The sequence below is a fragment of the Oenanthe melanoleuca genome, chromosome 12 (assembly GCF_029582105.1).
Source record: "Oenanthe melanoleuca isolate GR-GAL-2019-014 chromosome 12, OMel1.0, whole genome shotgun sequence".
NCBI classification, from domain to species: domain Eukaryota; kingdom Metazoa; phylum Chordata; class Aves; order Passeriformes; family Muscicapidae; genus Oenanthe; species Oenanthe melanoleuca.
In genome coordinates this window covers 2,387,316-2,409,266 of record NC_079346.1, presented here as the reverse complement: position 1 = coordinate 2,409,266, position 21,951 = coordinate 2,387,316, and the positions used below count along the sequence as shown (strand labels likewise).

Here is a 21,951-nt window from a genome sequence, read left to right as displayed (position 1 = left end):
GAATGATCCTTTATTCTTCTGAAAGTTGAATTTGACTTAAATGTATTCTGAATTTTCAGCCCCAGTATAATTTTTGTTTCAAAAGACTTTTTTATGTCTGACTTTACAGGATATTTAAAAAAAAAAAAATCTTAAATAATGTAAAGCATAATAAGAATTCACCAACATTTCCTCTTCTCTGCTACTTGTATGCAAGAAACTGCTTCAAATAATTGTGGTCTTACCCTGCTCTGCAATTAAAATTACCAGCCAGGCCCAGGGAGAGAATGGGTGGCTCATGGCTTCTGCCCTTCCAGCCTGGAAGTTTAAAAATTCCACAGATCCCTTGCCCAAGAGAATGTGAGCTTGAATTTTTACACCAAGAACTAAAGGCATGTGGATAAACCACCAAAGCCTGTGATGTGCATCAAAGGAATTATGTAAAAGTCTCAAGGATGGTTTCCAGACTTCAAATTTCCTGGGTTTTAAGCCTCAAGCTTCTGTGCCAGCAGTTGAGTTATGTATTCCTTCATTTAGCACAAATATCCACAACTGTGGAAGGAAGCAGGTTTTTGTTGAGGCTGGAATTACACACAATTTGCATGAGATTTACTCCTCAATCTGCTGCTCCCAGTGAGGAAAAGTGAATGTTTCCCAGTGGGAAATCATGGTTTGGGGTATAATTGCATCCAAGAGGTGCCCTCAATGCCCATGGACTGGGATTTGAATGGGATTTTTAGCCCAGGGTCAGGGGAGACAATTCTGCCTCTCAGATAAGGTTGGATTTGATCTTGGAGGCCATTTCCAACTTCAATGAATCAATGAAATGCAGTTTTAGTACCCAGTATGATTACTGGGAAATACTGGGATGGCAAACACATCTTTGAGCAGCAGGAACTTCATAATCGCTGCTCAGAGAGGGCAAAAGTGGAAGTGAAAGCTGAGCTGAAAGGAGAGAATGGGATGGAAAGGCTTGGTTAAATCTTGTTGAATCACTAACATGTTGTATTCATTTATTGATGGCATTTCCTGTGTGCTTTTCAGAGGAGCTGCTGGGCACTGCACTGCTGTTTCTGACAGACAGGCTGCAGAGTGATGTTAATCTGCCTAGTTTGGATTAACAGGCCAGCTGAGCTTCAGTGACTGGGAGATTCAGCCAAGGATTTGCAGCTTTAAGGGAGATCAAAATAAGAGTCAAGCAGTGCTGCAATTTAACTCTATACAAGAAATTTTTTTTTAGGAGGAATTTTTTTACTTCTCCAGCTTCTCTTGCAAATCCCATCCCCTGAGATCTTTGCTGTTGAGGTGGTGCCTGTGAGAAAGCTACTCAGTCTCCCAATTCCTTTTCCACAGACATCCCAAAGATCCTCTCAACAGAGCAGATCAGTGGGAATTTTTGCAGATCCCCCAAAATAAGTTCTCCCTGTTCATGAGGAGCATCAAAGGGGAATCACTTTCTACTGGTATTTGATGCAATTTCCTGTCAGACCTCTTGGATACAAACCAGCTGTTACACATTTCATATTTGCCTATATTAAAATATTATTAAAAGCAGCCTATATAATGGGAAACACCCACAGCTCTTCCAGTGTGCAGCTTTTTTTGGTAGGATAGGTGATTATTTAACTTTCTTAATTAAAGTAGTGCGTTTTCAGAGAAATAAACTCAACTTGAAGATGTCTCATGACAAGCTGTTGCTATACATCTCCTAATAATTTATAAATTCATGTTAATTAGCTGGAAACCCTGCTGGGATGAATTCTCCAGCTGATTGGTAAAAGCAGAGTGGCCCAGCAGTTGCACATTAAATGTCCAGGCATAATTTCCAGCATTTGGTGTGTAGTTAGAACAAATCTAAATTTTAATGACCCAACTCGCTGTGCTACATAAAATTCTAGGATAAAATGCAAATTTTATCTCTGCTAAAAGGCACACTCAGCCTTATGCCAAACTGTGCAGTTCAGTTGTGCTGAAGGCGTGTGGTTTTACCTCACACAGGAAAACCTGTGACAAAACAAAACCTGATGTGTGTAGGAGGCAGAAATACAGCTCCTAGCAATTAATCTGGATTTTAATCCAAGCCTTTCACCCTCCTTTCTCTTGAAGTCATGATGTTGTTTCAACCATCCTCAAATTAAAATGACAGCAAGAAGTCAAAGCTTGGAGGTTTTGCCCCTTTTCTCTCTCAGTGTTGTAACACACATTCCAAAATCTTCCCCTGATGGTTTTGGGATATTTTTTCTTTTATTTTATATTTACATATATATCTATATACAATCAGTGGGGCAGGTCTGCTGGAGCAGCTATCTGGAAGCTTTTATTCCATTACAGCCACCAGCCTCGTTTTACAGAACTAGAGAGTGAGATGGAAACAGCTTTAGGTGCTTACAACAGTAGATAAGTTGTTCTTAGTTACATGGTCTCTTAAAAGTTTTTTAGTCAATAAGATAATATTAAAATATCAAAATATTAAAAGCTGACAAGAGTTTGTTCTAGACAATTAGTAAACTTACATGTGCTTCTTGATCTAACAATGCTTACTTGTAATGGTTTAAAAGAATGGGTATTATTAAGCTTACATAATTCTACTGTCTTGCTAAACATGTTTTCTAAGGTCTGTCTCTACACAACACACAGCTCTATTATTTCCTGACCTTGCATCCCCAACTTTTTTGCATTTCTTCTCTCTGAGATTTGCTTTCCCACGTCTTTTTGAGAGTCTTGTACTTTTCTATTTCCTACATCCCGCGCTCCCCCTGGCTGCTGCTGTGTGGTTACAGCACAGACAGACAAGATCTCTTTTGGCTTTTCCCCAGCCACTGCAGGCCCTGGAGAGGAACGGGCCGGGGCTGGAGTACAGGGTCAGCTGGAGGCAGCGGGGCGTGGAGAGCGAGTGGAACGAGGAGCTGGTGAAGAGGCACTCGCTGAGCGTGAAGAACGTGCCCACCTTCGTGCCCTACGAGGTCAAAGTGCAGGCTGTCAACGACCTGGGGGCTGGCCCCGAGCCAAACATCACCGTTGGGTATTCAGGAGAGGATGGTGAGTGGCAGGAAAATGTGAAAATGGGGTTTCCTGTGCTGCAGTGCGCCGGGTGTGGAGTGATGGATTAGGCAGCCCAGAGCTGCTGGAATGCCAGTGCTCAGCCTGATGGGCTCCACGAGGCATGGACATGACCCTGCTGTGCCTGCATGCCAGCCTGCTGGAGAGTGAGGGGTTTTTTTGGAAAGGTCACTCGTGCTCTCATTAATCTCAGTTGTTGGCTTAGTCTGGGTACTTGTTTGAAGGCCACAGTCCATGAGAAGTCTCTGGAGTGTAGCAGTCGTGTTGTACTTGGTAGGAAAAGAAAATCTTTGGGTTCTCTGAGGCTTGACCCAACAGTTTAATGCTGTCAGAAGTTAAATACTCTGACAATTAGGGACAAACTTGCAGGCACTGGTTGTTTGAGTGAATTTCCAGGCAATACCAGATGTTACCTTGTCCAAGAGTCCCTGAAGAATTTGTCATCTTCTCTAGCCATGGGTTTTCCATGGCTGCCAGATGGAGTTTCAGTCCTGGAAATTAACACAGTGGTGGTCAGACAGGAGAATCCCCACTGCCCACCCAGAGGTGGGAACAGAGAGGTCTGGTGGTGCAGAAGAGGTGGTGAATAGAGCGAGCTAGAAAAAGAAACTCCACATGTTTATTTTCTTTTTCTCTCTGTGATGAGTCTAATTTTACATCTACCAGTGGAAAATCTTCCTCTCAATTCAGTTGTCAATGGATCAAGGCCTCCTTTTTTTCAGGCACTGTAATAGCTCTCTGTGTTATGCAGTGATTAAAATCCTACTGTTTAATGAGCTTAGTTGTAAAATGAAATTGATTATAAAAAAACCCTTTATGATTGCCTTCTTGAGTGCCGTATTAATCATTTCTTTTATTCTTCTCACTGCTACAAGCATTGCTTGAAACAGGAAATCATAAATACTGGTGGAGAAATTCATGTGTCCCAGTGCACATGTATTCCAACCCTCAGCAGAAAAATACAGAAAAATGATGTTTATTGGCCCATTCCACCCACTGGATGCAGGTGGAATGGCTTTTTGCCTGCCTGCAGTGAGATTGCACAAAGTGGTACAGCTGGAGTTGGAAAGCCAAGCCCTGGAGCTGTGTGCAATGTGAATCTGGGCTCTTGGAAGTGTTTTTAACACCTGGGACTTTTGTTTTTACAGTTCCAGATGCTGCTCCTTCGGGCGTGTCGGTGGAGATTGTGAACAGCACCCTGGTCAAAGTTTTCTGGCTTGGGATACCAAGGGACCGAGTTCGTGGGCACTTAAGAGGCTACAAGGTTACAAATTTCTCTTTAAATATTTGTATATCATTGAATAAATTATTAAATGAGTCCCAGATTGCAATCTCTCATTTTTGGGAAGGTGAGAGAGATCATCATCGTGCTCATCTCCATACAACATGATTTTTTATAGAAATCCCAATCTCCTCGCAGGTCAACTGGTGGAAAACAAAAAGCATGCTGGATGGAAAGAGGCATCACCAAGAGAAACACTTCCTGAAGTTTGAAGGAGACAGGAACTCCGGGATGATCCCTGGCCTGGACCCCTTCAGTGAATTCCACTTGACAGTTTTGGCTTACAACTCCAGAGGAGATGGCCCTGAGAGCTCCCCTGTCACGTTTGAAACTCCAGAAGGAGGTAAGACAGGAGGAAAATACAGGATGGAGGGACATAAACTGAAACTGTTGAGTTGATTCCCTTATTTAAGGTGATAATAAAAACTTCACTGTTTATAGAAACCTTCACTTGAAAGGGGAGCTCTGGGTGTTGAGCTAAATTATATCCTCATTTAATAATAATTTGTAGGGACAGACATGTTCACTCTCCTCTGAAAGCTCATCCCTGTGTCTTCCAGTCCCTGAACAGCCACGTTTTCTCAGGATCATGAGCTTTGACAAGGACTCAGTCACTCTGTCCTGGGGACTTCCCAAGAAAGCCAATGGCCACCTCACTGGCTACATTCTGCAGTACCAGATAAGTACGTGCCTTGTTTGCTTTGAGTTCAGAATTGGAGCAGGATTAGTTAAGGAAACTCCAGGTGTGATGTGCACAGAGGCTGCCACAGGGCAGGCTGCAGTCAGCTGCAGAGCTGAAAGTTTTCCATGCACTTCCTATGGAACCTCCCATTGCTCAGGACACATTTCCATGGCTTTGATCTGTTGGAACCCTGGAAACTGAGAATTTTAGACCTTCTGTGCTGACAGGCACTGACCCCCACTGCTTTTGACTTGGGGCCGTAGAGAAGGCTTCCAAAATTGAATGATAGAACTGGATCATGGGTGTGTAGTTTGAATAGAAGTGTGTGGTATCACATAGTGGAAAACTTAGAATTTAAGGGTTTAGAATATATCAATAGGTATAAAGCAAGATGGAGGTTATAGGACGGAGGTTTTCTTCCCCTTCTTCTTCATGGGTCTGGGTGATCTTGTTTAATTGGATAGGAGAACCCCCATTGTGGGCCATGGATGGTTGGTTATTGGGTTAAAAGTAAAAATAATTGGACAATTTGGCCTTAAAAGGCCTTCTAGACAGTGAAATACATCTCCATTTTATCTTGTCAGCTTGAGGTGCTGTAGCACTTACAGTTTGCAAGAATGTAACATAGATAAGAACGAATAAACATCTGTGTGGGAACGAGAACCACCACGTTGAGGGTTTTAACCCAGAAAAAGCAGGTGAAACTCGCTGCTCTTCCCTTGCAGTCAACGAGACGCGGGCGGTGGGCGCCGTGAGCGACGTGAGCGTCAGCAACCGCTCGGTGCAGAGCTGGCGCCTGGCGGGGCTCAGCCCCAGCACCAGGTACAAGTTCTACATCAAGGCCTGCACGGCCAAGGGCTGCGGGAAGGCGGCCACCGAGGAGGGGCTGACGCTGGCCCAAGGCGGTGAGTCCACGGAACGCGGGTTGGTGGGGAGGAGCTCGGAGAACGGCGGGGAGAATGTTGTGTGTAGGTAAAAACCTTACAGAATGAGGGCCTGGATAAGATTTTAAAAGGTATCAAGGTGTTTACAGTTATGGTTCAGGCCTGCTACTTGAGCTAAGTTTAAAAAAAAAAGGACTCTGGGAAAATGACTCAACTGAAAAATGTTGTGTAGAGGTCAAACCTTACAGAATAAGGGCCTTGATACCTTTTTACAAGGTGTCAAGGTATTTACAGTCATGGCTCATGCCTGCCACTTGAGCTAAGTAGGGACTCTGGGAAAATGACTCAACTTACAAAATAAGGGCATTGATACCTTTGTGAAATCATGGTTCAGGCCTGCTACTTCAGCTAAGTAGAAAGGGACTCTGGGAAAATGACTCAACTGAAAAATGTTGTGTGTAGGTAAAAACCTTGCAGAATGAGGGACTGGATAAGATTTTAAAAGGTATCAAGGTGTTTACAGTTATGGCTCAGGCCTGGTACTTCAGCTAAGTAGAAAGGGACTATGGGAAAGTGACTCAGCTGAAAAATGTTGTGTATAGGTAAATGTTACAAAATAAGGGCCTTGATACCTTTTTGAAATCATGGCCCTTATTTTATTTCAGCTAAGTAGAAAAGGACTATGGGAAAATGACTCGGCTGAAAAATGTTGTGTATGTATAGGTAAAATCTTAGAAAATAAGGGCATTGATAACCAGGGCTCAGGCCTGCTACTGTGGCTAAGTAGAAAAGGACTTTGGGAAGGTGACTCAACTGAAAAATGTTGTGTATAGGTAGAACATTACAAAATAAAATAAAAAATAAAAATCATAAAATCATAAAAATAAAAAATCATGACTCAGGCCCGCTACTTTGGCTAAGTAGAAAGGGACTCTGGGAAAGTGACTCAAGCCAAATTGGAGGTAGGAAAACGAAGTTTATCACCATGACTGCTGACATCGTGGTTCATGGTGGGTGGATGAATTACATTTGTTGTGCTTTAATGGAATGCAGCTGATAATGGCCTAGCTGCTGGTTTTGGCAATAAAGAGCTCTCTTTTGTACCTGCCTGCATCTCTGCATTGCTCTGCTTCATAGCAGAAAAATCCATCAGGAATAATCCAGGCTTGACATTTCCTTTGTAATTAGGGAAAATAAGTTTGTTTTCCTTGCCATGAGAGCAGTCAATGGACTTTTTAATGTGGCTGTGGTGCTCTTCAGGGAAGCAGAGCTCATCTGTTTCATTTTGCTGTGCAGTCCTGTTTCTGTTCCCACCCATCAACTCCTTAAACCATGCTGGAATAAGTGAATTGCATTCAGGCCTGAACAGAAAATTGAAGATGCAGATAATCTGTTCTCAGTAATATTATGAAAAGAAATTCTGCCCATGCATGAAGATGGGGGACTGCCAGCAACATTAGGGTCAGCTGTTTGACATGGAAAATCCAGATAAACATCAAGTTGACTGCATTTGCTCCATTATTTATGATTATTTTATCAGAGACCAGGAGTGAACATGTGTGCCACTTGCACCCTGTGCTGAAACACTGATGTTCAATGATTTAAAGGAAAATCCCAAGCACTCTGTGATAGCTCATCTTTCACTTTCAGCTGAAATGAAATAAAATGTACTGTGCTCAGCAAGTCTGAGAACTCCCCAGTACTGAGGAGCAGGTCCTTGCTATTAATCAGAAACCACTGCTGTGCACTTACCCCAGGGAAGGAGAAAGAGAATATGATAAGCAGAAGAGTCCTGACTGCATCATTTTTAGCAAAGATAACATTCTGCAGCAATGGTCATGTAAAATAGAAAAATGGCCCATGTGCTGTTGGAATTCTAAGCTGCAGAATTCTTTTCAGTTACTGGTAAAACAGGTAAAAAGTGTTTTAAACTTTCGTGTCCAAGTTCCAGATCCAATCAGGAACTGGAATTTGTTTTCCCAAGTAGTAGAACTCCTTCTCAACTCTCTTGGCCTCCAGTCTCACTGTAGGAGAGACTGGTACAGACAGGTGCTCACCTGGTAGCAACTATTAATCACCATGACTTAAAATTTATTCCTCATTAAGAAAAGAAAAACTTTTTTTCCCCCCAGTATAAAAATACCCCATTTCCCCTCATTAGTTGCCTTTTCTGGCCTTCATTGGGCAACCAGAATAATGTGTTTTGACTCCTTGAAATAACCTTGTCATGGTTTAGAGATGTTAACATTCATTTTGTTCTCATTCTCTACTTTCCTAAACTCTGTTTCAGCAGTGGCAACACCTGATTCTTGTGAAACACTCTTAGACTAGAGCAGTATAATTAATGAAAGCTGCAGTGTTCAGTTCTATGATTTATGTGTGCTCCTTGCTGCTTCTCAAGCCACCCTAAATTAGAACACTGCATCTGTCACTGAGATGCCATTAGAGTTCTGTGTCATTATTTGCTGGCTAAATTGCTCAGATATTTTTCACCTAAACATGATAGGCCAAAAAAAAAAAAAAAAATCACTCTTTTCAGTGACCTCCTTGGGGTTTTAAGCTGTGGTTTGGGGAACGAGGCAATTGCTCAAAATTAAAACAATCCCTCTTTTTGAAGGAGGGGAGTGATTTCAGAAGTCAAAGTTTATCATTTGAAATGACCCACGTAAATGACAGATATAAAACGTGGTGCCCTCTGAAATGAAACTCTGTGATGGAGCACTCCATGTTTTGGGGGTTGATTCAGTGATTCTATAACCACTCTGTTCCAGTTTAATAATAAACCCATAAAGCTCTCATTGTTCATTTTAAGGTTTTGGAAACTTCCACTGCTGCAATTCAGCCTTTGCCATGGGTATTTCAGAATTTCACAATGCAGTCTGCCAGGAAAGTGGAGATGTTGAGGTGGCAGCTCAGGATTCATTCACTTTTTGGTTTTTTTTTTTTTTTTTTTTTTTTTTTTACTTGATCTCCATCATTGCTGTTGCTTTAATTTATTTCCAGTTATCCCTGCTACTGTTGTATGGAATTAGAAAGAAAAGGGAATTTCAGTATTTAATATGTGTGAGGATTTATGTAGCACCACTGAAAAAAAAAATATACAGGGAAAATTACTCAAATATGAAACCCTGATAGGCAAACTAAGATCTTTATCATTTCTTGATAAAATAATTCTTGAACCTGAGCAAAAGGGAATTTGGATTGTACTGCAAAATAAATAATAGCTTAATTTCTGTGGTTTCATTTTGGTTTCATTCCACAGAAGGATATATGTTGTCCTTAGAAAATTACTATAATTTTTGTCTTATATTTTCAGGCAGTATGTCTTAAATGACCTCCAAACTAATTAATTTTCCCCTTGAAAATGTCAATTTCCCCAATGATCATTAGCCCTCAGAAACATAACACAAAATAACATACTTCCAGAAGTGAAAAGATTAATTTAATGTAGCAGCCCTTCTTTAACACAAAGCTCCTTTTCATCTTGTCACCAGTGTTGCTTGGGGATTACCAAACACGTATTACATGTTGAGAATTATCATTGTGTGTCCAGAAATCCAAGCATTAATGAGAAATTCATCCACATGAAGTCACACAGTTTTAGGTTTATTCTCCAGAGAAGCCAGGAAATAAAAGTTCACCAGTTCCATATTCCAGTGGCTGTTGGCACAAAATTCCCAAAGGTTTTTGCAAAATTTTAGGGAGAGGGTCCTGTCCTTCAGGACCAGGGTAACATTTGGAACAATTGCCAGTGGAAAAGGAAAATAAAATGCCTTTCCTATATGCAACCACTGGTGCTGTTAGCAGCAAACCCTGTTTGCTCACAGTCGAGAAAATCTAATGAAATCGATGAAAATTTCTTGATCATCACCTCACCTATAAATTTTTCTCAATAAACTTTACATACAACAGGTTTGCTAATCTCTGTAGTCTAAAATAATCCAAATTTAACATTAATTGCCTCCTACACTGAGAAGCCCTGAAAATGAAAGATACTTGTGCTGCATATTTATATATTTTTAATAGCCAGACAGCAGGGGAAAATTAATGGAAGTTCAGCTTTGCATTTATTGCAGCAGATGTATTTAGACAGGTATGGTTATAAATTAAGATGCTGCCCACAATTAGTATTTAGCTCTCAGACTGCCAGGTTGTTTTTTATATGAGTATATTTTATAACAGATGTGCTAACTTTTGGAGAACACTCTGGAAAATCTTTGGGGGTGGTTTCTATTGTTTTTCCCTTTATACCATAAGCTTCTGTAAAAAATGTGTGTTCTGTTCTCCTCATAAATCTTGGAGCCCAGTAGGAATATTGTAAAATTGCAGTTCAGTGTTTAATGTTCATGCAAGTCCCCTGGTGTGGCTGATAAATAGTGGGGGAAGATGAGAAGTGCTGGTGATATGCCTTTATTACTGATACTCCTTCTCCCTTATTGGAGATTAAAAACCCAACCCAACTGCTTTCAATTTTCTGCAGCTAATTCCTGCATCTTTCAGGACGTCCCTGGCCTTCCACAATGTGCAGCTTTGCCTTATCTGTGTATCTTTGCTTTTATTTTTCAGGAGGCCACACTGCTTTTTCTGTTCCAGCCACCAAACCCACCCCCATTAGCAAAACTTTCTCCTCTTCTTCTCCTTGTTGGCTGTGTCACACAGACCAGCAAGAAATGTCATGGAAATAAACCTCATAATCACCCAGCACTCCTGTGCTGAGTTTTAAATGAAAATAAGAGTATTTTGGGATAGGAGATGATAAATGGAGAGCTGTTGGTAAATCCCCAGTGCCAGGTCAGGCTGGGCTCATCCTGAGATGTCCATCCCAGCCCTGAGCTGCTCCATGTGCAATAAGCAGACACAAAATTGAATTTTTTCAGCCATCTCAGTTCCCTCATTCTGCTTCTCTAAAGAGCTGCTGGGTCAGAAACAGGCTGCCACAAGCTGGGAATAAACAGGGGGCAGAGAGGGACTGGCAATGTTGGTTTAAGAATATGCACCACAAACCACCTGTCAGGAGCTCAAGGTTTAGGATTTGCTCCCCAGGAATTCAGGAAAAATTCTTCCTTAGGATCTGGTGGTGTGAACAGTTTGGATCCTGTGGTTATCATGCCATGCAGAAGTGTTTTGTGGTATTTCACAGACATTGGGTTGAAGGTTCATGTGCATTCCTGTTCCTTTATGGATAATATTCCCATTTTTTTCTGATGCCTCGGTTTTAGAGCACGTAATTCAAATGTACCTGTGGTGTCCTGTTGCTTAATTTGTGGTTTGATTAAAAACTATAGCTGGGTTTCACATACTTCATTTAGCAAAAATTACCGATAGATGGATTAATTTATGCTAATGAGCTGTGCTTCAGTATCAGCAGTGTTTCAGCTGGATGTTTCTCTCTGGATCCCAGTGGTCTGCTCATTTAACTGCTTTTTTAATACATGGAGAGTTGCCTTGAAAAACTTATCCTGAACTGCTGCTTTGATTGTGCTTGGATTTATCTTAATCTTTTTTCTTTTTTTCCCTTCAGCTGTCAACTCAGCCTTAATCTCCAGCAGCTTCTTGCTTTGCTTATTTACTAGTTGAAGTATTAATGAGCATTGTTCCCCTGTCAGTGCTAATTGGCAGAGTAGTTTGCAGATTATACTTCGTGCTCAAGCCTTAGTTTAGGTGGCTTTGGACAAAACAGGCAAATCAGGCAATTGAGAACAATTCAAGAATTACTTTTATTAAGTGCAGCCTCCCCCAGATTTCTCTTCTGCCATCGAGGACAGGGATGGCAGAGATGTTGTAAGAGATCCCTCCATGTCACACACAGCTCTGAATTTGCTGAGCAGGCTGTTCATGTCCAGGCAGTGATTGTCAGCTGCTGTAATGTCCTTTTTTTCTGCTTTCCACAAATGCTCTTCTGAAAAATCCTATTTAATGCCCACAATCTGAATGCAGACAAGGCTACAGGAGGTGTTTTGCAACTAACAAGGTTCCATAACCAGAACTACTGGAATTTACCTTCTCCTAATCAAATATTAAACTCCTCAGCAACCCTTAAATACCTAAATATCCATTTACAGGCAAATTGTTGAGTTGTTTGTAAACCAGTGCTTTGTGCAGATGCTGTGGAATTTAAAAGGACACAGAAAATCACTGTCAGGAGAGAAGCAAGCACAAATCCCGCTGTTAATTTTTTTCTGGGAGACATATAAGGATCCATATCCAGCTAACAAGCTGTCTGTGCTTCCCTGCTGAGCTCAGTTCAATGGGAGAAGCATCAAACCCCAGATTATCCAGACAAAGCAAGCTCGTTTGCAAGTTGTAATTTTTTAAGCACGCATTAGTTAGAGCAGATCCATAATCCCCCATCAATATTAACTTTCATCCTGGGAGATGAACAAACCCCTTCCTAAACATCAGGATTGCTCCAGTCTGCTGTTGATTTCACCCGACAGAACATTAACAGTCAAACAGAGGGAATGTTTTACTTTGGAAAATCAGATTGCCTGATGCCAAATGTTTGAAATGACGTGTTGTACTTGTCTGTTATTTATAATTGTGCATTTCCTAGGCTCTCTGTCCATGAGTGCCACTAACCCCTGTGCCTTGGCTGTGTGCATTCCCCAGGTAAAGGGAGCAGCAGGATTTCAGACGCAGTAAAACCCACCCCAAAGGTTCAGCCCAGCGAGGCCCTTGAGCCTGGCACTGAGTACACAATCCGCCTAGTGACTAAGAACTGGGTGGATAACAATAGCATTTTTGAAGATGTAATTGAGACCAGGGGGAGAGGTGAGACAGCCCTTGGGGGTGCTGAACGTTTGTGTTTCCATGTGCATCGATGCTGAGGCTCCATCCTGTGCAGTGTGAGCGTCCCAAACTCATCGTGCCGTGCTCTGGGGCTGAGGCTGGCCCTTGCAGTTGAATCCCACGGCAGCACAAACACATCCCAGGTTCTTGGCTGAGCTTTACAACAGCCTGGGACAATGCCAGACCTTTACAAACCTGTGCCACGTGGGAGGGCAGCTGTGATAAACCCACCAGAGGCCAGTCTGGTGATTTGCACGTGCTGGGGGCACTTTTACCTCTCTCGCTTTTGCAAAACTGCTCTTGCATGAGAGGCTTAACAGCTCTGTGCTCAGCTTTCCTGTGTGTGGTGCTAATCCTGTGAGTCAACTGCTGTCTCAGAGCCACCTTGCCACGTGTCTGTGTTGTCCTTGTCACCTGCATGCTCCCCAAGTGTCACACTCTGGACACATCCCTGCCCCTCATTGAAGCTGATCACCACCAGTAGTCATAGACTGATTCCATTAAGCTCCAGAGAGGAACACGGTGTGTTCCTGTTATTCTGGGGTGCTGTGATTAATTTTTTCCCTTTCCCTGCTCTGCCATGTCCCCCAGCCTACGCTGGCATCTACGAGGGCATTTCCACCCAGGGCTGGTTCATCGGGCTGATGTGCGCCATCGCCCTGCTCACCCTGCTGCTGCTCACCATTTGCTTTGTCAGAAGAAATAAAGGAGGCAAATATTCAGGTAAGTGGATTGATGTTGTCCTTTCCCTGTGTTCACATGTTAATAGCTAACATCCTTCAGAGGTTCCTCTCTGGGGGCCGCAGGGCCGCCAGCACAAACATCCAATTAGGGTTTGGAGCTTTTGATAAATATCCATGGAAGGGATTTTAATGAATGGAAGTGGAGCTGTGCTGTGTGCTGGTCACAGAGCCTGCAAAGGCCTTTCCCTGGAAAAGCACTCCTGGAATATCCCAGCATTTAACCCAGCAAGGGCTCCCTGCCCACTTCCCACCTGGGAACGCTGCTGGACACACGGACACAACTTCCACAGGCAGATGAACAGTGGAATATTTTCAAATAAAAATTACCTCTGCCATTTTCCAAGCAGTGAGTAAGGATTTAGGTGAATGCATTGAAGCAGAAATCTGGTTGCCCAAAGAGGTAGTGGGTGCTCCATCCAGTGCCAGGTTGGACATTGGGGCTGGAGCAGCCTGGGACAGTGCAAGGTGTCCCTGCCCGTGGCAGGGGTGGCACTGGGTGGGATTTAAAGTCCCTTCCAACCCAAACCATTCCCTAATTCTATAAATACTTGCTAATAATAAATTAGGGAATGTCCCAAACTCTTGGAAGCTCACAGTTGTGTCCAACCAGCTCCAGGCCAGGCTGGAGGTGATTGCAAATAGTTTTTTTTTGCCCCTGGGAAAAGAAAAATCCATGGCAGAACACAACACAGAGATCTGTCCTTTATTTTATTTGCACAGTGAAAGAAAAAGAAGATTTGCATCCAGATCCCGAAGCTCAATCAATAAAAGATGAAATCTTTGGGGAATATAGGTAAATAGGACCTGCTTTCACAAGCCTTTGTGTTTCTTGGGGTTTTGTTTGTTTTCAAATGCCATCATTATTTGGGACATTTTTATGGCATGCAATTAATGCTGTTTTTCATTTTCAAGGCAAACCACATAGAAGTGGATAAGATTAGGAATATAAAGGTATATCCAGTATATTTCAATCCATCTAAGCTGGGATAAAAGGAAATGTTGATGTATTGGTGGTTATTTTTCACTTTTTTTTTTTTTTTTAATTAGCATTGTATGAATAATGTAAATATATATGATAATTTGGGGTGCTGCTGAAAAGCCCACTGAAGTCAATGGACTGAATTCTGTGTCTTCAGTGGGTTTTTGAAACTCAGACCCAAATCATGTAATAAGGGGAATGGTCGTTTTGGGGAAGAAAACAAAGAAAAGTTCGGAATATGGCAAAAAATATTAAAAAAAAAAAATCTCTCTACAGAAATCCCTGTAGGAGAATTGAAATAACCACTTTGGCTGCTTTAAAATAACTAAAACTTCTAGCAATAGGTAATTGTGATATGTAGGAAAATCTATAATTATAGGAACCATGCTGGAAAACTGGTGTTGCTGCCCTTAAGGGCATAAAACTGCTGTTAAAATCCCACTTATATATACTACATTATTTGTACTGGAGTAGGGCTTTTTTTTTTTTTTTTTTTTCTGCATAATTTCATCTTTATTTAATTTTTAATGCTTTCTAATGGGACAAATATTTAGAAAGGTAAGAAAGCCCTGAGGTTAATAACTTTGACCCTCTCCTTTCCCCCTGAAATCCAAACTTATCTTTTTTTTCTGAGGAGAAATGCCCTGTGCAGAAAAGTAGTGATTTTTTTTTTTTTTTTCTGTGTTATTTATGCACATATTGAATCCATCCTGAAGAAATGAAGCTCAGGTTCATTTCTCTGTCCTCCCTTAGATAAAATTGCCAAAGATTTGACCCTGAGTTGGCATTAGCAGCAAGGGCTGTACTTGAGTAATTAATGTCCCTAATCCAGAGGGCTAATTTAGTTTTTTTTATATAATCTTTTAATGTTTTCCCAATCTCCCCAAAATGTCCTGTTCAGGTTGTTCTTGTTCTTTTTCTGTGATGCCATTAAAAAGGATGGCCAGTGAAATTCCCCTTTTTTCCCAGAATTTTGGTGGTGGGCCTGTCCTTTTTCATGGAATTTTCACTGAACAGAGACTGCAGATGCAGACATTGATTCTGCTTTGGTTTTTCCCAGCTCTTCCCCTTTTTCCTGGGATTTTCACTGAACAAAGACTGCAGATGCAGACATTGATTCTGCTTTTGTTTTTCCCAATTCCTCCCCGTTAGCAAACTCCAGTGAGATGAACTCTGATAAAATAAAATAACAGCAGAAAAAAAAGGGGAAAAACACCTTTATTGGTCATTTAAACTCAAAGAGATGCTCCTAAAGCAGTGAAGTGTGACCCACTGATGTGATGTCTCTTCATCCACCCACCTCAAAAGGAAAATGAAATAAATAGGCCCTGAATGTTTTGTAACATAAATAGGCCAGTGTTTTGTAAAATGAAAAATCTCTCTGTGAGGTTCCAAGGACTGGGCATCAGCCCTGGTGGCTGGAACAGACCCTCCCAATCTTCTCCACATTCCCTTTTCCTTCCCTTTCCCCTTCTGTCCATTCTGTCTGCCCAAGGACAGAAAGGGAAAAAACCCAAATAGATGGATATTGATAATTCCCACCAACCAATAAATTGGGAATTTATAACTTTATTCTAAAGTGGGAATAAGGACAAAATGTAGTGAGGTGTGAGGAGCACCAGGGCAGGACTCAGCTCATCCTCACTGCACCAGCCACTCTTCCCTCCCCAGGCCAAGAGCAGTTACCCCCTTGGCAGTGGGAGGCAGATTTTTGGAAAGGCATCTCTTTATTTTGTAGTGACAGCGATGAAAAGCCGCTGAAAGGCAGCCTGCAGTCACTTAACGGGGACATTAAAGCCACTGGAAGTGCTGATAGTCTGGTAGATTATGGAGAAGGGGAGCATGGCATGTTCAATGAAGATGGTTCATTTATTGGAGCTTATTCTGGATCTAAGGAAAAAGGATCAGTGGAAAGCACGGGGAGTTCTACAGCAACTTTTCCTCTCCACGCCTAAAATGGTTGAGTTGTGATATTTATCCTGGTTAGCTCGCCACAGTTCCCACCTGTGCTGGGGCAGGGTGAGCCAGTCAGGAAAATCCTGACATCCAGGTGACACAGAAACGAGTCACTGCCACTAAAAGGTGATTTTTCCACCCTAATTTCTATGTGTTTTCTTCTCAATAAAACAGAATAATTCTTTATTCTACACCATGTGTTAGTCTGAGCAAACCAGAGTTTCTCAGTGTCCTTACCTGCTGCTCCAGGTGTTTCTTAGGCTTGGAATATGTTTCTCTGTGTAGTATTTTTGCCCTGTGTGGCTGTTGTCACAGGTCTGTGTGTAAAATTAATTCCCTCATGGCCTTGATTATAACCTTGAGGTTATGGCACCAACAAAAAACAGGTTACTCTGCAAAGTGACACAATGAGGAAAATTAGAATTTCAAATACCAGAGAAATATATTCTATATATTGTATATTTTTTTCCTAAAGAATTAAACCCCTTTGTGTATGGTATTGAAAAAACTGTTTTAGTGGTTACAGCTGACTTCAATTATCAATACTTAGAAATGCAGCTTTACCCACAGGAGAGTGTGGGTGAAGCTGCTGCCCAGTAGCTGGCACTATTTCCTTAAATAAGTTAAGCTGCAGCTCTTCCTGTGGCAAGGCAAAACAGGGTTCCCATCCACCATCACTCGAAATAATTTTTAATTTTTCCCAGCTTCAAGCTGCATTTCTAAGCAAACTCCTTGGTGTGTGTCTGATATCTGTATATTTGTGAGCTAGCCAACATTTCATGGAGACGTTGTACATATGATATTAATATTGCCACAAGTCCAGAGCAGCCCTGGTTTTATTTTGAACTGAGACATGTTGCTAGCATGGGTCTGTATAGCTGTGTAGGAATGAGTAGAATTGCTCCTCAGTATGGATTTGGACCAGCAGAATTAGTTTTCAGAAGGAGTTGTGTGTATAGGAATCATCCAAACCTCACACCGTTCAGGCATCACCTAAACTAGACCTACCTGACTTTCAAGAGTTCATTTCTTTTCAGCCTATTTACTGTTAAATAAACAAAAAACAAAAGCAGAAGAGAATATATTATGGTAGAGTTTGTTTTCCTATTTTGTTGACTGAATGCTGGTTTAAATCTGGTTCTTTGCCTCTCCAACACTAACTCAGCAGAGCTGTCCAGCACTTTTTTTTGGTCTTTTTGTATTGGAATCTCCTGTATCTCTTTTTAACAGCATTTGTATTTTTGAATCTGTTTGTTTGAGTAGAGCATCAACGTGGCTTCATTTCTTCTGTCACTCCCATTATAAAAGTTTGTCAGTAGCTCCTGTGGGAGGAATAGATCCCAAAAGCTGTTTGGCATCCTAATAGCAATTAGGCAAATAGCCCCAAATGGCTCCTCCATGGTTTCAATGGAAGAAAGAGAGGAAGCAAGAATTACTCACATGGTTCTGAGTTTCCAGCAAGGGCTACAGTTAAGCCCAGGGAAATGCAGATTTTTCCCAGTGGAAGGGCTGTGGATCCCACACGGCTCCCCCCAGGCTGGGGCTGCTCCTCAGAGCTTGGCAGTTTCTGGAAGCCTTTGCTGCTCAAACTTCTCTTCTCTGTGCCTCTTTTTGGGTTTTTAATTGGAGCTTTTAAGGGCTTTTTATGTATCTTCTATTTGGGAAAAGCAAACCCCAAAGAGCCACCCCAAAAGCCCCATTCAGGCTGTGCCTGTGAGTATAAAATGGTGAGCGGAAATCTGCCCTCAATCAAAAATTATCCCATCCCTTATCAGTGACCCACATTATTAACTTTTTATTATTTATAAAGTTCTGTTTTCTGTATGTCACTCAATCCAAACACCAAAAAAAGTCCAAAAGCCTTTTAATTTTTGGGGAAAAAAAGGTAATTTTCCAAAGAAGGGAGTGCACAATTAGAGAAATGTGAAAATTGGCATCTCATCAACAGAGACATTTCCCTGCAGCATCTTTATCTGCTGACTCGTGTCTGCTGCAGCCCGAGCCAGATAAAATCTAAGAACTGATTAGGCTTGTGACAACCTGCTGCTTGCTTTGGGCTGCTTTTAATATATTTCTTTTGGGAATCATCTGCAGTGATCAATGGTCTCTGAAAATTAGGGAATAAAATTGGGGTGGGCTCCCCCAAATCTTCACTTTGGGCTGGGGGGGCTGCACACACCCATCACATTTTCACTGCAGGTAAACCCAACTCCTCATCCCAGAAAATGGCTCTTAAACAATGTTAATTTTCTCTGTTGAGTTTCAGACCATATTAGTGAGTGTCCCATGATCCAGGAATGGACAGAAATCCCCCTAGGAGGTGTTTGTGATGTGCTCAGCCATGCTGCTGGCACTGCCTTTCCCACCCAGATTTGAATTCACAGCCTTAAACCTTAATGTTGGTGTTCCATGATGCCTCAGGAGCTCAAAATGAAACAGGGAGGAAAAGGATGTGCAATGCAAGCTGGATTTTTGAACATGGTTTTTGAGGAATATGCCCAATGAATATTAAAGAAGTGGCTCAAACTCCCAGGAAATCTCACTCACCAGTTTTCTCTTCCTCAGTCATTTATTTTTCCTTTTTCTCCTGCACTGGGATTTTTTCTCCTGTAAAGGTATCCTGGAAAGTAGAGGATAGTGATTTTTTTGCAGAGATTTTTTTTTTTTTTAGAGTAAATTAACAGAGCAAGCTGAGGTTTTCCTGAGGAGTTTTTTGTCATTGCAAGGAGCTGGGCTGTGTTTTTGTCTTGGTCTGTGACAGGTGAGAGGAAGTGTGACCATGTAGCTCAATGAAAGTGTCACCAACTGCACTGCAGTTTATAGAACTTCCTGAGCTGGAAGGGACCCACAAAGTCACCAAATCCAAATTCTGTCCCTGCACAGGACAGCCCCAAAATCACACCTTGTTCTGAAATAGTGCATTGAGGACTAAATCTTTGCATTGTCTTGTTTGGGACTTTTTTGGATTTATTTTTTCCTTCCTCTGGCAGGAGTGTTTATTAAAATTAGCTGCTGGAAATCTGTGGTGATTTCATTAATTAACACCTAGCAGGGAATTCCAGCCTGCCTGCTGGGAGGAGGGAGTCCAGCCATGGGAGCAGAGCAGGGAATTATTAATTATCCCAAGCTGTGCTTGGGTTCCATTTGGTTTTGACACATTTTGCCTCAGTACAAGTGTGAGAGAGGAAATGGCAATTTCAGATTTGAAATTTCAGGGAGGAGGCATTTCCCTGGCCCCACACATCCAGGTTTGGGGATTTAAGCAGCCTCTGGCAGAAGAGAGGGATGGGTCTTGCTGAAAAAGTTGTGCAGTTTTTGACTGTGCATAAGATTAAAGAAATAAAATCAGCTCTTCCTAAATCATGGGGGAAAAAACCCCTCTGTCCTTTCTCCCAAGGGAATTGTTTGGATTCCCAGAGCAAAATGATGTTGATTTGGAGTGGATTAGGTTTTCTCTAATACATATATATATATGTTTGTGTATATATATGTATATATATATGTAAAATGTAATTACATTATCAAGAACCTGCAGGAACAGCCCCAGCTTCTCTCTCTGGCAAAATTAGGGGATCCAATCTCCAGAAACCCTCGTGGCTCTGCACTTCAGGATAAAAGTGCAGAACTGGGCATCAGAGCCCTGCTGGGGCTGGATCTTTAGGAAGAACAGAATTAGGAATCAAATAGAAAATTACTTTCCCCCTCTGGATAAAATTGTGTGTTCATGTATAAAAAATATTTTAAAAACCTTCATTGTAACTCCCATCTTCAATGGATCTAATTAGCAAATCATTTAGTGATTGATATTTGTTCTGCTGTGCCATGTTGCACAAATTCCAGTGAGTAGCTCTTTTCCTGGTAACTGCTTCCATTGACTGAGTGGCTCCAATCCAGTGCACGAGAGGTTTTCATCAAAGCTTTCAGGCCAGTGTTATTTTTTGACATGAAAATAGTAGCACAATCTTTCTATATTAAAAAATAAAAAAAAAAAAAAAAAAAGGGTGGGGTTTTTAAAGAGTGATTCCACATTTTGTAGAGAAAAAGTTAGAATAACATTCACTGCTCCTTGAGCTTTTGAGAGGAAACCTCAGCATGGTTTTTCACAGCCATTGTTTTGCAGATGAGAAATGTATTTAGGTTATTTTTGCTTACCTGTAAGAACAGATAGAAAGAAAGGAAATTCTTCACGGAGAATTCCCTTTGTTTGCCAATGGATCACACCCTCAGCTGCATCTCTGTCAGTGTGGAGGACAAAAAATAAAGGTAGAAACCACGCTGGAGTGGCAGGACATGTTTACAAGGCAGCTCTGGATCTCTCATGTCAAATCTCAAGTGATCTGCACTGATTTGTGTTTTCAGGCAGGAGCCCCTCGGGGGCTTTGAGCCAAAGCATTCTGTCTGCTCATTGTTTTTTATTCTTATGGTTCTGACTTTAAACAAGAGACTTTGTAATTTCATGAGAAAAAGATCAAAGCAAATGTGGTGTCACCATCACAAAGTGACTTTTTTTGGGAGCTAAATGTTAGTGTGCATTGATTAAAGTTTAGAGAAATGTGTTGTACTGTAGTTGCTGTTTGTACCACGCAGATGTGCACGTATGGTTTGGAAAGATATTTTCATTTTACATGAAATACAACTTTGCTAATAAAAGTTTGACTTGATGTAATCTTCAAAAGCCCTGGCTGCAATCAGCAAGTTTCTTTTGTTTGATTTGTTGTTTTGGGTTTTTTTATTCTTCTTTTATCACTTGACACTGTTTATTTGCTGGGAATCTGATTTAATTGTGACTCAGCCCCCTCTAGGCTGGGACCTGTGGGGATTTTTATGGTTTCACACCAGGATTGAGCTGCCCTTGGCTTTCACTGGGATCTTTGGACACTGTGGATCCTCAGCCCTGTAGGTATGACACCAAAGCAGGATGAAGCTGACCTGCAAACAGCCTGAATTCAAATTCCTCACTGATTCCATGCCATCCTCTCAAACCATCACCTATATATTATTGGGATTTCTCACAGGATTTATTCACCCTGTCACCAGCACAAAACCCCCCAGCACACAGAGTTCCTACTCATTTTCATTAAAGATCACCAGAAAATGGGTAACCTTAGAAATATCCAGGCACACACAAACCAAATAATAACTTTTTTGTTGTTTTTTTATTTTTTTAAATGAAAAAATTACACTTGTGCTAAAGTCTGGGATCTGTATTTATTCATTCTGTAGGAATTTAGCCAATGGGCTTTGTTTGCCAAGGAAAATACCTTGGTGGTTTTGTTGCTCCCTCCTCTCTCCCCATCACCAATACTCTGTTCTAGGATTAATTCTGCTCTGTCTGTCCCTGGGGAAGGTTCTGCAGGTGAACACAAATTCACCCTCCTGATACCTGCAACAGCCACACTGAGGACTCATTAAATGACAGCAGACAAATCCGTGGCAGCTGATATTGCTGGAAAAAAAATCCATTTTTAAATGTATTTAACAGGAATCTGAAAGATCTGGTTGATTCTCAAGTGTGTTGAGCATCACCCTTGATGCTGGTGTGGCTTCTGTGCTGGTCTGAGTGCATTTCATTGAAATATTCTGTGCTATTCTGAGTG

The 21,951-nt window shown here is 41.5% G+C and overlaps 1 protein-coding gene across 1 annotated transcript in view; it reads left to right on the top strand.

Moving 5' to 3' along the window:
- Positions 1–21,029, top strand: part of CHL1 (cell adhesion molecule L1 like) — a 123,272-nt gene extending 102,243 nt beyond the window's left edge. Inside the window, 9 exon segments of the mRNA XM_056501616.1 lie at positions 2,796–3,018; positions 4,188–4,303; positions 4,460–4,664; positions 4,882–5,004; positions 5,729–5,908; positions 12,497–12,658; positions 13,268–13,399; positions 14,140–14,212; positions 16,137–21,029. Coding sequence (XP_056357591.1) covers positions 2,796–3,018; positions 4,188–4,303; positions 4,460–4,664; positions 4,882–5,004; positions 5,729–5,908; positions 12,497–12,658; positions 13,268–13,399; positions 14,140–14,212; positions 16,137–16,353 — 1,431 coding nt within the window. The 3' untranslated portion in view covers positions 16,354–21,029.
- The last annotated feature ends 922 nt before the right edge of the window (positions 21,030–21,951 follow it).